The sequence below is a fragment of the Rhopalosiphum maidis genome, chromosome 3, assembly GCF_003676215.2.
Source record: "Rhopalosiphum maidis isolate BTI-1 chromosome 3, ASM367621v3, whole genome shotgun sequence".
In the NCBI taxonomy this organism is placed as follows: domain Eukaryota; kingdom Metazoa; phylum Arthropoda; class Insecta; order Hemiptera; family Aphididae; genus Rhopalosiphum; species Rhopalosiphum maidis.
The window spans coordinates 41675397-41692240 of NC_040879.1; the positions used below are offsets into that span (position 1 = coordinate 41675397).

At 23.2% G+C, this 16844-nt stretch overlaps 1 protein-coding gene across 1 annotated transcript; it reads left to right on the top strand.

The window, feature by feature from the left end:
* The first annotated feature begins 86 nt into the window (after nt 1-86).
* On the top strand, nt 87-14948 carry LOC113559019 (S-adenosylhomocysteine hydrolase-like protein 1). The gene is made up of 13 exons (XM_026964610.2): nt 87-977; nt 1049-1130; nt 2281-2412; nt 5175-5275; nt 5342-5413; nt 5519-5549; nt 7854-8021; nt 9173-9323; nt 9413-9565; nt 9905-10070; nt 13430-13597; nt 13670-13748; nt 13809-14948. The coding sequence occupies exons 1-13, from the start codon at nt 924-926 to the stop codon at nt 13934-13936; spliced, it is 1485 nt and encodes a 494-aa protein (XP_026820411.1). The 5' UTR covers nt 87-923; the 3' UTR covers nt 13937-14948.
* The last annotated feature ends 1896 nt before the right edge of the window (nt 14949-16844 follow it).

Below are 16844 nucleotides of genomic sequence, written 5' to 3' on the forward strand. Positions count from 1 at the left end.
TTAACGTAAAACCACTATTCAGAATGGGCGATAGCTTTTCATGGTTATAGTAGTGTTGGGATGGTATAAAGCTTTGGGTGATAAGTCGTCATCACGTTCATATCACTTGGCCACGTCTCAGTGGTGACCAAACACCGATTCGGAGAGATCAATGTTCTCTGTATTCGTCAACATTTTTTACACAACATTTATAATTTATTGACTTTTCGTTTCAATGTTGAATGTACCTATCATTTAAATCTGGTGATTTCTGGTCGACTGGTCGGGTCTTACCTTAGAAGAGCTGTAGTCTGTGCGTGTCTACTTAATTATTTTATGTCATTAATATCACTCGACCGTCGATTGCAAATTAGGATCGTGTCCGTCGTAACATATTTTGTGTGTGTATGTTTTATGCGAATGTGAAAAATGTTTAATCAGTAATATTTTCGTTTTACAGTTGGAAGGGGGGACGTCAGTAGTTGAGTAGAGTAATATAATTTTATTAAAGTAATTTACACTACATACAAAACGTGTGCCCACTACCATCTTTGCAAAATATTTCAACTACTATTCAATTTATTTAAGCAGACGGTTCGAGTATTCAGAGGGGGAAGCACGCGTCGTCGATGGTTTAATAATAATAATATTGTTTTTCTTATTGTGTTGCCTCGTTTAGCCAAACGAAAACTAAAAAAAATACCAACAATAGAGCAATTATTGTCTTCCGCCCGATCAATTAGCACAACATTTGAATAATAATTTGTTAATTTGCAACGCTCTGTCAAGGCTTTTTTTCTATTATTTTAATAAGGTTTTTAAACGTTTTGTAAAAATACACTATTCTAATTTCACTAATATCAATGGCAGCTATCTACTGATAATTACGATTTTAATAGTAAAATCTTCCCTTAAGGTTAAGTAATTTAGTCAAAATCGTGAATATGTCTTTAAACGGCAAAGAAGTTTCATTCACATCATCGGACGCCAGTAATGAAGTAAGAATTAAATTATGTTTGGTTCATTCTATAGTTTTTAGTTTAGTGTTTAAATCTTATTTTATTTTTAGAAAATCACTGCTGCAAAAATGCCCTACAAGAGTTACAGACCTAGGTCTGTGTCTACATGTTCAACAGATTCATGTAGTTCCGGTAAGAATTTTCTATGGCTTAATACTTTTTTATTATCTATTGGTAGAAATTAGATGGATTTCATCAGTTTTACATACATTCTGTCATAAAATTGTTAAATTTTGATTAGTTAACAATTTTTTTTAAATATTTACCACCATTAATATTATTAATATATAATATATTTTAGGTATAATTTTATTCCATGTTTAAAATATGTAATACCTAGTAGTTAATCAGGTAGTAATAAACATAAATGTTCTGGATAAGCAAGTAATACATTGATGAATTATAAAAAAAAATATCTGATAGGTACCTAGATACTTCAATTAAAGTTTATTGTATTTATGTGTTGTAAATAATGTTTATGACTATATTACCTACTCATTTAAAATTACCTTTAAAAAAATTGTGTTAAAATACTCAAATTAAAAAATATTTATATTTTACTTACAATAGCAATAACACTAGTAAACAACAGATAAAAATTTCAATAATTTTGAGTTCAGTAGAACCAATATTATGCTAACTTTAATGTTAATTGACCTATTATTAAACTTAAATTGAGAACATTATGTATGTTTAAACAGTGGCTTTTTTGCAATATTTAGTATTTTAGTTTATTTTTCAAAATATGAATATGTATAATATTACAATTAAAAAATGTCTTAAAAAAACTAAAATATCCTAAAACTGATAAATCTGATAATGTTTTTAACTTAAAGTTTGATAATAATTAAAAAGTCAATTCACTCAAATATTAAAGTTAACAACCACAAACTAAGATCTTATTCCATGTTAATAACAAAAGATTAAACTTGCTTAACAAATTTTCTGTGTAATACTCTATGAATCAGAGAGAAAATAAGTAATATGATGACATTTTCTTTTATTTTACTACATTTTCTATTCTGTTTGTTAATACATATGTTCTCCAATGCTGTTTCTAATATTTTTGTATAGGTATCAAATCAGCTATTTTTAATGAAATAATTTTCCTTATTGCAATTAAAATTTTTATTTAAAAAAAAATCAATTATTGATATTTCACTTTTTATAGTTATTATTTTTAATGAAGCATAATTATTAAATTATTTGTTATTATTTTATTGTTATTAAAATATATTTCTTTACCAAATTATTTAATTAAATACATTATATATTTTTACAGCAAGTCTATCTGAAGATGATACTCCAGTTAGGTCTAAAATACAACAAAATAGTTCTGGATTTAGTGATTTTTGCATTAAAGATATTAGACTTAAAGACTTTGGAAGACGTGAAATCGAATTTGCTGAACAAGGTAATACACACTTATATTTATGTTAGTTGAAATAATAATTGCAATTTTTTTAACATTAATTAATTTTATATTTGTGGATTTATTCATACATACAAATAAAAATCTTCATCATATAATCTATGACTACTAATAATGAGTAATTTAGTTTAATATATTTTGTCCTATATTTTTTAATAATACATTTTTATATTGTGTAATTTTTATAAACCATTAATATTTTCCATTTTTCTATGCTAATAACATCTTTTGGTGACACCAATTAAGAGCAATAGATGTATTGTGATATGTGTTACACAATTTTAGCTATGTAATTTGAGATATTTTAAAAGATAAACATTTTACAGTTCAATAATAAATAATGTGTCTTCAATGTTGTGATGATACAAAAAATTTTAATAATTTAGTATGGTAGGTTTATTACTATTACTTATGTAGTATATTACTATACAGTGAAATCAAATTATCAAATCAAATTCATAAATTTGGATAAAATATTAATATGCCCATCATTATTTATATATAATATGTACTACACACAACATATGAAAGCAATAACTAATTTTATTATAGAATGTAAACCTATCATCTTTATAATAGTCTTCTTTATTTACTGTGAATTGTGAGTCATAATTATTTTAAAAACATACATTTTGTTAATTTTATTACCTGACATACATTAGTAATTTATAGGGAACGGATTTTATTGTATATATATATTTTTATTGGAATGAGATATTTTAAATCTGATAAAAAATGTGTACGATTTAGATCATTCTAATTGAAATAAATCCAAATTTATTTTACATCTTAAGGTATTAATTCATATTTTTACATATTTGGTAAATAAGTACATATTTTAGTAATTTTTGACAAAGATATTTTAATAGGAAAAATTTAACAAGGATTTCTCAAAATCTAATACATTCTTTCTGATATTGCGAATAAAAATTATGCCCCCATTATGTTAATGTGAAACTGTCTTTTAGCCAATACAAAAGTATTCTCCCACCAAACTGTCATAATTTTTTATTTGAAAACCTATAACAATATTGTTTCTCATTGCTTTGTTCTGGAATAATATTCATAATTCTATATACCTACATCATTTGTATTACTTTTATTTAATATTTATAATTATAAAATATTTATTTTTAGTAATTTTCAATCCTAATACATTTTTTCAATATTTACATATTTTGGATTTTTTATCCCATATTCCAAGAAAAATTGATACATATATTGATTTTTTTATTACAATAAAATCTGTTCCCTATTAATTTAGTTTTCACTAAAAGTATAGTTATATTTTTGTCTATTAATAATTTGACATAATCAACACTGAACTTTTAATAATCATTTCACTTAGTTCAGTATTTCCTAAACTGTAAGGTACTTAACAAGGGAGGTGCTAGGTAGTAATTTATATTGTACTTATACACTATAGGCACTAACATAGTACAGTAGTGTCGCGTAATCCTAAGGAAAATGGGGGAAAGGGGTCATTTGGATTACCTATAATTTTGATACAAAATTATCTTGTAATAAATTTAAACTTACATATTTATTTTATTTATTTATATATAAACTATTTGAGTACAATAATTATAATAATTGATAACATTTTTTTTTTTTTATTTAATTTAAATTATTATTATTATTTTAAATTATAAAAATACTCTTTTATTATTAAAATATTGAGTAATTTTTTTTTTTTGGATACTGGTTTTCTATGATTTCTCCAGTTGTAATAATTGTTATGATTATTATTTTTTTTTTTTGGTCTACATAAGTACAATAATAAAATGGTGACGATGTACACACAAATTTTCAGATTAGTCTATGTTTGGATTACCACGATGCTACTGTAAAATACAGTGAAAAAAAATTTGTTTCATTTATTCAAGGGAATCACGATAACATATTATGATTTTTATATTTGGGAATACATGAACCAAAAATGTTTGAGAACCACTAACTTACCTCAATAAAGTTATTAATATTGTATATCAAAATAAATTAATATTTTTAAATATATATAAATATTATATATTATATATTAACTGAGAATATTCTTACTCGTGTTAACTACTAAAAAAATATTATTGGAAATAATAGAACACCTTTATTATTTATAATTTTATAATTCAGCAAAATTTTATTTTTATGTTTTTAAGGATTTCAATGTACTCGTATATTTTTTAAATCAAGTATATTCTATGCATGTGTCTGTAATACAATTCAATCAAAACTAGTAATGCTATAAAAATCTGAAAACATGTTTAAATTTGTTATGAAATATAAACTAACTTTTAAATTTTGTAAAAAGTGACGATTTGACAAAATTTGAAATTAGAGTCTCAATTTATCAAATTTAAATATAATTTTATATTTCATATCTTATTGGTACCATAAATATTAGAATTTTATATTCTTAATTGATAGGATAAAAGATAGGTGTATTAGTCTTGAACCCCAATAACAATGTAATTCGTAATATTATATTTTTTAATACTTAATCTGTCATAAAATATTCTACAAATTGTTATTATTATAAAGCTTATTTTGCAAAATAATAAAAAAAATAATATCTACTTTTCCAAATCTTATCATATTTAATTTTAAAATAATTATTACTTATTTATTGTTGAATTGTATAGACGAAATTGTATGTAATTTAACAGATTAGTAAATTGACAATTAAAATGAATAGCAGAAGTATACTCTATGCTAGTAATGTATTAATGCTTAAAATGTTCATATAGAAATGCCTGGTTTAATGTCTCTAAGGAAACAGGTGATGGAAAATAAGCCATTACGAGGAGCCAAAATTATTGGATGTACACCTATCACTGCACCAACTGCTGTTAGTTAAATAAAATATTTTTTGTACAATTATCAATTATTGAATATTATTTTTATTATTTTATAGGTATTAATTGAAACATTAGGTTCTCTAGGCGCTGAATTGAGATGGTGTGCTTGCAATATTTATTCAACACAGGTACTAATAAAAACTTTATTTCAACTAAGTAGTTATTCATTACATAAATGTATAACTATAAGTGATCACATTTTAAGAATATTTTAAACATTTATTTATTTTTAGAATGAAGTTGGTGCTGCTTTAGCAGAAGCAGGTAATAATGGGCATCACAAGTTATATTACTGATATGAGAAAAATGAGGTACATGAGATACTATGCTGAAGTGTGAACTCTGTACAATCTTATATCTGTTTGGTGAATGTATGACGTTTTGGATGAAGTGGTGTTGCATATTTTACAAAATCTTTATTAGTTAAAGATTTGGTACTTCTACGAATCAAACCATTTATACAACTTTTCCAATCACAAGTATAAATTTCTCAACACAAAGAAATAACTTCATTTCTAAAACTACCTTTTAAATCGTTCTGCGTTCACGAATCTCCCACAGTCCATGTTCTACAATTATTTCACTCTTTACAACTTATATACTAAACAACCTTTTGGTATCAGTTTTGCCATGGGTTATATATTAAGAAAATTTGGCTTTGTATTCACTTGGACTGTCATTCAATGTATGCAAAATAGAAGCGTCTTTTATTTAATGAAGTATTAATTACAAATTATATATTGGATAGTTTATTTTTAAATCAATTTAATATGTATGTACTATGTATCTATACTCTTTAACAAATGAGAAGGAATCATGGCAGTTACTAAATATACCAGCTAATACCTTTACCCATTTGAAGTATTAGGTTGATAAAGAAGAGAAATTTGAGTGTACAGTATGCCTTTCAGGTTTAAGTGATTAGGCCACTAGTAATCACAACCCTTATAATTACTAAAAATAACTCAACTATCATTGTTTTTAAATTATATCATTTAGATATTTTTTATTTAAAGAGTGTTATAACTGATAATTAATGTACTCTGCATAAGAATATCTTTTTAATAACTATAAATTCTTCTTTATTAAAAAAAAAAGTTATGTTACTATGCCTCTGATAATGAATATTAGTGGTTCCTTCTCATTTATAACTGAGTATATAAACATATATTTTTATAAGTTTCAATACTTGGTACAAAAGTTTACAACCATTATTTTGTAACATGTTTATTTGTTAGAAATTAAAAAGATAAATTGTTAATTTATTATTAATTATATTTTGCTGATTTCATATTGATTTATTGATTTATTATTAAATTGCTTTATTCATAATACTATTATTTAAAGCTTTAAACATTTTTTTTCTCGTAGTTATTTTAAATAATTAATTAACTTTATTGTTATTTTCTTATTACAAAATGTGTTCCATTATTTTTATGTATTTTTCAAATATTTTTAATTCTGTTATGTTATTGAACTGTTTTATTTCTTACACACTTTTATTATTATTATTATTATTATTATTATTATTTTATTTTTAATCAAAAATAGCTTTTTGTGTACTTGATATCCTATGTACCAGGCTAATGCAGGATAATATTTCATATTCCTTGTATCGTAAATGTGTGGTTAATATTTTTCCAATTTTTTTTTATGGTAGGGTTATTATCCTCCTATCAATATTTGCTACTAATAAATATATATTTATTTTATACAAATAGATAATACTTAGCCAACTTTAAAAATAACAATAACTTTTCAATTGCTAGACAGTTTGAAATTAACGTGAACATACTGAACATATTTATACATATCAATGTAAATTTTTAATTGGAGAGTGCAATTATACTTATTTTACACAAGTCAAATAATAATTTGGTAATATTCTTTTAACATTTTTATATCATCTTTATGGTTTCTTAATAGACTTGCATGACATTTTAAATTGCATAATTGAGCAAATGCATAGCAAGTATAATCAAGTAGTACCTTGTGATCCAAAATTGCTGTTAATGATGCTACTTCCCTGAAAGTTTTCATTTTTTTTTTTCAATTAAATGACAACAGTTTTAAAATGATAATTGTTATCTGCTTGTTTTTTTTTATTAATAAAGAAATTGAATTGTTTAATATTAAACTAAATTTCATAAAGATCTATTATAAAATATATTTTTTCTTTGATACTTGTTTTTACACTAAATGTATAATATACTTAAGGAACTAAATATAGGGTGATGACATTAACAGAGTTAAACATTTTTGTTTGGTAGTAACAATAATGAAGTATATATAATATGATAAATATACCTATGACCTCCTGTGACATTGCCTACTTAATATATCACAAATGTAATTATAAAACTACGAAAAATTGTACATTATATGACATCACCATGCATTTTTGACAACTGAAATAGGAAATAACAACAATCAAACAAATAATACTAAAAACTTTTAAAACGTAGCTAATGTTATTTGTTTTCTTTATGTATAGTGAACTAATATCTACAAAAGTATTACGAAGAACTATAATTTTTTTATTTTATTAATGCAGTTACTAAATTTTAGGATTTCCAATATTTGCATGGCGAGGTGAATCTGTTGATGATTTTTGGTGGTGTATTGAAAAATGTTTTGAAGGCAAGAATTGGAAACCTAACATGATTTTAGATGATGGTGGAGACGCAACTAATTTTTGTCAAGCAAAATATCCTAGTATTTTTAAAAATTTAATTGGTAAATATCTACATGCAGATCATAGTTATAATTATTTATTTAAAAAAAAATTAGAAGTTGTGTGTGTTATGAATTTTTAATTAAAACTAATATTTAATTTAGTTTGTTTTAGTTATCAGAATATTATTTATTATCATTTTTAGTTATTGGTATGCAAGATATTTCACCAACCTGTCTCTCTATCTCACAACAACCAGTATAAAAACCTTATTCCTTGTTTGCAGTAGATTTTAGAATCAATTTAAATTTGAGTAGGATTTTTTTTTTTTGTTATTTTAACAAATTTAAACAAAATAATATTGCCATATTAATTTTTATACTTTGAATTAAAATGAAAATATTAAAGGATATCATCGAATAGTCATTGAATAAGTGTCCTTAATTAAATTTGAAAAAAAATTAATTTACTTTACCTAGTTTTAGTCTAAAATATAGTATAGTGGAAAATTTAGAAAAGAGTACATGTTGTTATTGATAATAATAAATATCAGAAACATTTATTTTGTATGCATACAAATACCAAATTAATCTATAAATTTAATCTGATTTATTCTATAAAAAAATTCAAGATAACTGGGAGTGCACTAGTTTCAATTTATTAAACTTGGACTGAGCAAATGATATCTTCATTTGAAAGCAAAAATATATTATTGTATACGGAAAGGAATATTAAAAAGTGTTACACTTACAATAATGTTGATAAAATGTTTTTAAATATGTGTGCGCTGAAAAAAAAAATATAATAATTTATATTTTTTTTTAAATATTATCAGCTGGCAATAAAATTGAGTTACAAAACAAAATAATCTCAAGTTAATATTTATCAACATTCAAAATAATATCTTTTATCAAAAGTTATGAACTAGGAAATGTATATATAATATTGTTATCATCAATGAAAAATAATTATTTTGATGGTTAACTTAAAACATTTATTATAACAATGCTTTAAATCTATTCTTCAGATCATTAAAATTATGTAGTAAAACTCTTTTCTAAATTAGGTCACTTAGGATTTACCATTGTATTTAAATAAATAAAATTTTAGATTCAAATTTTTAAAAACTAACTTCTATAAAAATAGTAATTAAAAATATATTAGTATAAACAAATTTAATAACAAATTTTTATTTTTTTTGAATGTGTATTAGGGATAGTTGAAGAGAGTACAACTGGTATTCATCGTTTATACAAATTGTTGAAAGCAGAAAAACTTTTAATGCCAGCTATTAATATCAATAATTGTGTGACAAAAACTAAATTTGATAACCGTTATAGTTGTAGGGAATCTGTAATTGTAAGGTATGAATATAATTGGTTTTTTGTTATTAATTAAATTAATTAATGTATCTTATAATTTTATTATAAGTTTATATTTTATATTAAAATAGCTTAAAAAAATGTACCGATTTGATGTTTGGTGCAAAACAAATTGTATTATGTGGTTATGGAGAAGTGGGTAAAGGATGCTGTCAATCTTTAAAGGGACTTGGTTGTATAGTTTATGTCACAGAAATTGATCCAATATGTGCTTTGCAAGCATGGTATGTATTGACGGTTTTTTTTTATTTTTAATATTAATTATTATTATATAAATACGTAATAATAATTTAAAATGTATCAAAACAAAATTACAATAGAATAAAACTCATTCAATGTAATTATAATTTATAAAGATTTAATATGGTACTATTTACTATTAAAGTACACTTTTAAAGAGGCTAAAAACCAAATACATTTGGTATATTATCTATAGATAATAGTTATTGGGACAAATGAATCCTGTATATATTTTAAACTATAAGATTATATTTTACATGGACTAATAAAAAACTGAGACTGATTTTAATGAGTTTTTCTGTTTTTCTGTTTTATTGTTTCAGTATGGATGGATTTAAAGTTGTTAAGCTTAATGAAGTTATTCGGCAAGTGGATATTGTAATTACAGCTACTGGTAATAAAAATGTAGTTGTTCGAGAGCACATGGATAAAATGAAGTCCGGTTGTATTGTGTGTTGCATGAGTTATTGCCATAATGAAATTGATGTGGTAAGTAATAATACTTAAAAAAATTTTGTTTTCTAATATGTTATATATGTAAATTCTTCCTTATTCATAGCAATAAAAATGTTAAATTGTGATTTTTTTTTATTTCTTAAAACTGACATATACAACAACAAATAAATACATCATTATAAGTGTACTAATAAAATATTTTAACAAATAGATGGTTTGTCAAACATTTTAAATATTATATATAGTATCCCATAAATATATGTTTATAACTAATAATTTTATTTAAAACATCTTATGTATTTTTAGTATCTCAACTATATTACCTTAGTAACTACTGACTTACATATTTAAATTAGGTATACTTAACTTAAAAAAAAAGCTTACTAACAATTTTAGAAAAATGAATATAAATGGTGCAATTTTTGTTATGTTTGATAAATCAATCAGTAAGTACATCAAATAATAAAATTTAAAAAGCTTACACATCAAAATTATATTGTATTAAAATTATACATTTATGTATATTGTATAATAGATAAAAATAATTTTAGTATTTTATATTGATAAACAAACTCGATCTATATCAATTTATAATCAGGTTGTGAATCATAGTAGTTTTAATAATTAATTTTAAAAAAATAACCATCAAATTTTTTTAATAGTCTATATAAAAATATTTAACTAGTATTCAAGTTCATAGATATATTTTTATTGTTATAAATTATTATGTTACTTATATTTGAAGCTAAAAGTTTTCGGAACTCTTAATATTTAACGTAAGAGATTAGAGAATATGTTTATTTAATTTCTCTAATTGAATTTCTTAAAATTTGAAAAGGAACATACCTATTCACTGTAATTTAATGAAAATGTTACATATTCGATGCGTCATACTGACCATAGGTTAGGTTAGAGTAAATGTTTAGAGTATGACAGTAATATTACTAAAATCCGTTTTATGAGCACATTTGTGGAATAATGAACAAATTCTAGTTGATTCCATGATAATATGAAGTAAGTTGGCTAGGATTTTTATCGGCACAGATCTAAAAGTATTAGCCATGATAGCCATGACGAATCTGAAAAAAAAGACTGACAAAATTCACGAAGGAAAAAAACTTACAGAACCAACAGGCAACGATACAACTATAGAACATAATAGAAGCGACGATCGAACAGCTGGTCGATTTGTTTTCATTTTGCCGGAGATTCGGTATGATGTTGACAGCGAAGATTCGGCGTCATCATGGAACATGTTTTAATCAGAGTTCACAATGAGGTTACGGCTACAACATCATGCCGAGCATACAGCAAAATTTCAAGACCAAAATGAAATATTTATCAGTGAATATTGAATAATGCGATTTCGATAGCTGACGTTTCTATTATGTTCTATGACACGACTGAAGGAGGAAATTATAGATTCTCCTATATTCCTGTTCTTAAATAACCATCTACACATTTGGACTTAAATAAAGAAAAAAACTAGAAGTGTCTGTTAATGATAACAATAAAAGGCAGTACGATTTGGGAACTATATAACCAATAAAATTATAAAAGAAAATTAACAGTAAAAAATCATATCACATTAAAACGGCTATGCATAGACTACAACAAGGGAAAAAGGACAATTGAAAAATTCTTAAAAATTTTATTTAAACACAGATTGAACTCGATTGACTTTATTAACATTGTGTACTTAAATTATTAAATTCTGGGTTATATAATTATTTTATGAACTAACAAGTGACAAATCACATCACGATTATTGTGATTGTTATGACGTAATCGTAAACATATTATACAAAGATAGGACGTCGTTGAACTGTGCAGTGTGCAGATGAAAGTATAAAAACTATCCAGAGCTAGTGCATCCGCCAAATTACACTTCGAGCAGTAGTGATGTCGTTTTTACGTTTACAGCATAGGAAATGTATTGGTTTTTAATTATTTTAATTTAAATATTGAAGCTTATAAATAGTTATTATAGAAAAACATTTTAACACCAAATTTTCTACTATCGAATTAATGTATTTCCAATAATATACTACTTAGGGAATAAGAAAAATGTTTTTTATCTTAACTACCTACTAATTTGTTATATTTAATAATATCAATACCTTTCGTATTACCATGACACATGTATCATGATGTATTGGTTATTAACACGACTAAAGATAAACTGGTTATCCGTCTATTTCTGATAAGGTGATATGAAGACATCCAAGTTAGAAAACTAACAAATATCTATGGTTATTTTTACAGCTGTTTATCTTAAAATTTAAATTGAGATAACTAATGAAGTTTTATACATATCTGAATTCCTGACTTCCTGAAGCAATGATACATTTTTGGAATCGTATTTATTATTAATTATTATTTATACATTTGATTATTAATTTGTTAAAATATAAATGCATTGATACATAATATTTTATATTAAAAAATATTTATTATTTAAAATTAAAAAGCATTTAAAATAATATCTCTTATGATGGATGTCAATAATTGTTTGAAATACACTTAATTATTCAAATATTTGATAGAAGAAAATTTGATCTTGGGACTATATAATTATAAATAATTACTAATTATTCATAAATTATACCATTTATGTTATAATAATAAAAAATAACCATACATTTTCTAATCTGTGCGTAGTATTATAAAAATGACATTATTACCAGGCCTACAACATTGTGATATGGCTGAATTGAATTATTGCAAACTTGAATGTAGTATTTAGATAACATTTCAGAAACTTGGATTAATAAATTTATTACCTTGCAAAGACTTTTTTCTCAGAGAACTAAATTTCTAATCTCTATTAACAAAAACCCCATCAGCTAATTGAGTGTCATTTCTATTTTATACTTTGTTACTACTGTCTTGAGCACATTCTGATGATGTATTAGATTTGGGCCATATTTTTGTTTACATTGACTGTCCATCTGATATTCACAGATGTCAGAATAAATTACATTGAACATTTTATAATATTGAATAATATATATATATATAATCTTTTTGATACGTTTATGTATAATTATATAGTTTGTTAAAAAATATAATGTAAAAGCAAATTGTAAGTATATTCATTATACCAATATAATTTATGGAAAAAAAAATTAAAGAAAAACACTGACTTATTTATTTATAAAACATTTAATATTAAATCGTTAAACATTTTTTTATGGAACCTAAAAGTTATAATAAATTTAAATACCGTTGCTAGATAGTAAATATTATATTATATACCTTTATGGCCTTAAACATACATTTCATATATTAATATATAATATATATAACCTATATTATTATTAAATATTTACAAATATTAGTTTCTGAATTTAAATAATATATATATTAATTTATTTTTATTTCCAACAAAGGCTGCATTACGCACACCAGAGCTAAAATGGGAAAAAGTTCGTTCACAAGTAGATCACATTCGTTGGCCTGATGGAAAAACCATGATTTTACTTGCTGGTGGTCATCATGTAAATTATACGTGTTCTAGCATTCCATCATTTGTCACTTCCATTACTGGTACAACTCAGGTAAATGTTAAATTCACATTGTTTTTATTGCACATAGTGTATTTTAATGCTCATATTTTTTTTTTTTTTAAGATACTAGCCTTAATGGAATTATTCAATGCTCCAATTGGTCGTTACAAGAGTGATGTTTATTTATTGCCAAAAAAAATGGGTAAATTATCATTTAATTATTATTTTATTAAAAAATTTTAATATTATCATTTGGTTTTAGATGAGTATGTAGCAAGTCTTCATCTGGCTACATTTGATGCTCATCTTACAGAACTTAGTGATGAACAAGCCAAGTATATGGGTTTACCAAAAAATGGCCCATTTAAACCAAATCATTATAGATATTGATTTATACTTCAACAACTCTGGTTTAGAAAAAAAACAATTTCTTATTCTCCTTTATGGATGATATATTATTATTATTTTTATTCACTTGCATATTAAAAAAGCGTCCTGAGACTAGTTTGGAAGTGATAAAAACTTTAAAATTCCAGAAAAAATATATTAAATTTTACATAACTTATATGTACGATATCGTATATTTTATACATTTGATATTAATAAATCAATAATATTATCTATATTTTTATTACACAATCACCAAATAATAGAGAATGCATAATATAAAATATTAGACCAAATTTGTCAATTAGATGTCAATTAGAATTTAGTTGTTTGACATGTGCGCACTGTGCTCATATTTCAAAATATCAATAGAAAAAATTGTCTTATGGATCTAACTTCTAAAAAAATATCATTCATGTGTTCATTAGGAGCATACCCTGTTCAACTAATCAATTATGCACCCCTTAATAAATTTGGTATCTATACAGTTCAATTTTTACTTTTATACATATATATTTTAATATGTTGTATAATTTGATCCTTGTGAAACAGGAACCAATTTTTCTATTATTATTTTCTTCTTTCCAATTATTTATGAAAAATACAGACTTTTGGTGTTAATAAACAATTATACCGAATATTTTTATATTTATTGAAATTAGATGTTTTGCTATCTTAAGTTAAAGTCTAGCTTGTTTAAGAATATTCATAAGAATAAAAAACACTAGAATATTTTAAAGATAGTATCATAATAAAACTTCAATTAATATAGATGTTAAATGTTAACAATTTTTATATAAAATGTATTGCAAGTTCAGTAAGCTTATTTTATAACTTTATCTGCCAGAGACTAAATATTTCTGATTGGTGTATTTAACTTGAGAAATCCTCATAAAAAATCTATATTATATTATAATAATAAATACGTAGTAAAGGAATAATAAATTGAAACGAAAAAGTCTGATAAAAAAAGTTCAAAAAATAAAGGGAGGAAAAAATATATCCTTTCATAATATCGATCCTCTATTTTAAAAATGAAATGATTTGTGTTATTAATAGTATTATTTTAAAGTATGTAGGTAATCTATATTTGTATAATATACTTATATTATTGAAAAATAATATTTACAAAATTTTTCTTTCAATGCAAAGTTTCTAAACTTAATAAAAAAATGTTTTATTATTATTTATGTGAGAATATATAAATTAATTACTCCTGGCGTGATAATTAATTAATACATTTTAAACCTTATATTCTACATTACCTATTTTAATTATATTTATATTATTATAGTCTTTTTTTATTAAATCAGATTTTTTTGGTGAAAATAACTGTTAAATTATTTGTTTAGAGTATCTGCACTGCTTAAGCTAGGAAATATACTTGGTTTCCAATCCATTTTGAATTCATCCTTCTAAGTCAATCATTTATGAGCTAAAAGAATTGTAATGAATATATAAAGTTTCATACAAGTTTTTTACTGAGTATGTTTCTTAGCTTAAGATGGGTATAGATTTGTTTTAATGAGATTTATGTTTCTTTTATTATCAAATATATTTTTTTAAATCATATTTGTAAAGACAAAGTAAAGTTAAAGTTCATAAAGTATTTTATATAAATATGTGCTTTAATATTTTTTATTTCTACACTAATAATTTATTAAAATTTTACTTTGCCTGTTTTAAAATTGTTTACATTGTAATATTAAATTAACTTTTTTTGAAAAAAATTATTTTAAAATGAACTTCTTTTTTTACCAACTCCTTTCCTGTATAAGTTAATCTTTTGTGATTTAGAATATTTATTTGTTAGTTAAGTTTGTTTAGCCAAATATTTGTATTAATTATTACTAGTTACATTAATTAATCACATAGTATTATTAATTAACCATGAACATTATTTTCTTTTGCTAGTATCCATGTTGAATAAACTTCAAATGAATAATGAATAATAGAAAAATTAATACATCATTTATATAGAATATTAATATCTGGATTTTGGACAATATGAATAATTTTAAAAGAAACTTCTTTGGCCTAGATAAATAATTGGTTACGATGATTCTTAAACAAAATACAACATTGTTAAACAATTGGGAAGGTTATCTTAGTTATAAGTGTATCAACCTAAAAGTTATTGTTTAATATCTGATAATATATTAATCTCTCCTATGCATATGATGTTTGAGACATCTCTCTCAGTTCAAATTTATATACATTAAAAATCAATAAATAAATATATACCAATGTATAATAATATAGTTTGTACTCATATTTAATGTAATAAACATTAAAATATGTTCCAAAAAAACCATATTTAAATTAAAAGTACAAATTTGGTTTTAAATTAATATGTATATTGTAATATAATCCTTATTTTTAATTTATTATTGTAAATTCTAAAATAGAATAATTGGTATAAATTTAACTATAAATTAAAATAATAATAGAAATGGTAGGATTTTTTTTGTCAATGGAATTAGAAAAACTAAATTATTATTTTTTTTTATCTCTTACATAATTGAAAATTGGTAGTTTTTATAAAAAATCTTTACTTTTAGTTTGATAATTGTACATATTTTTACTTATTAGTTATAAATTAGTGAAATACGTCCTTAAAATACCAAATATAATATAAAATTATTTTTATTTTTACTCTCAATAGTCTCATAATTTCTTTGTAAAACAAATGGTATACTTAGTAATTGTTAAGTGATTAATATCCACTATGCAGTAACTAAGCAATAACCAACTAATAAAAATGTACTAATACATACAATCCAAGCCCTACTAATATATTTACCTTAATTAAATCTAATTCTTATTATCTATGGGCTATGAAATATGGCTAAATATTAAAGTAAATTTAATATATTAGTTTATTTTATCAGCATTTTTAAATACTAAGTAT

Coding starts and splice junctions, on each gene's coding strand:
- LOC113559019 (XM_026964610.2), top strand. CDS start 924: ATGTCTTTAAACGGCAAAGAAGTTTCATTCACATCATCGGACGCCAGT. Junction 2,413..5,174: donor AATCGAATTTGCTGAACAAG/GTAATACACACT, acceptor ATGTTCATATAG/AAATGCCTGGTTTAATGTCT. Junction 8,022..9,172: donor TATTTTTAAAAATTTAATTG/GTAAATATCTAC, acceptor AATGTGTATTAG/GGATAGTTGAAGAGAGTACA.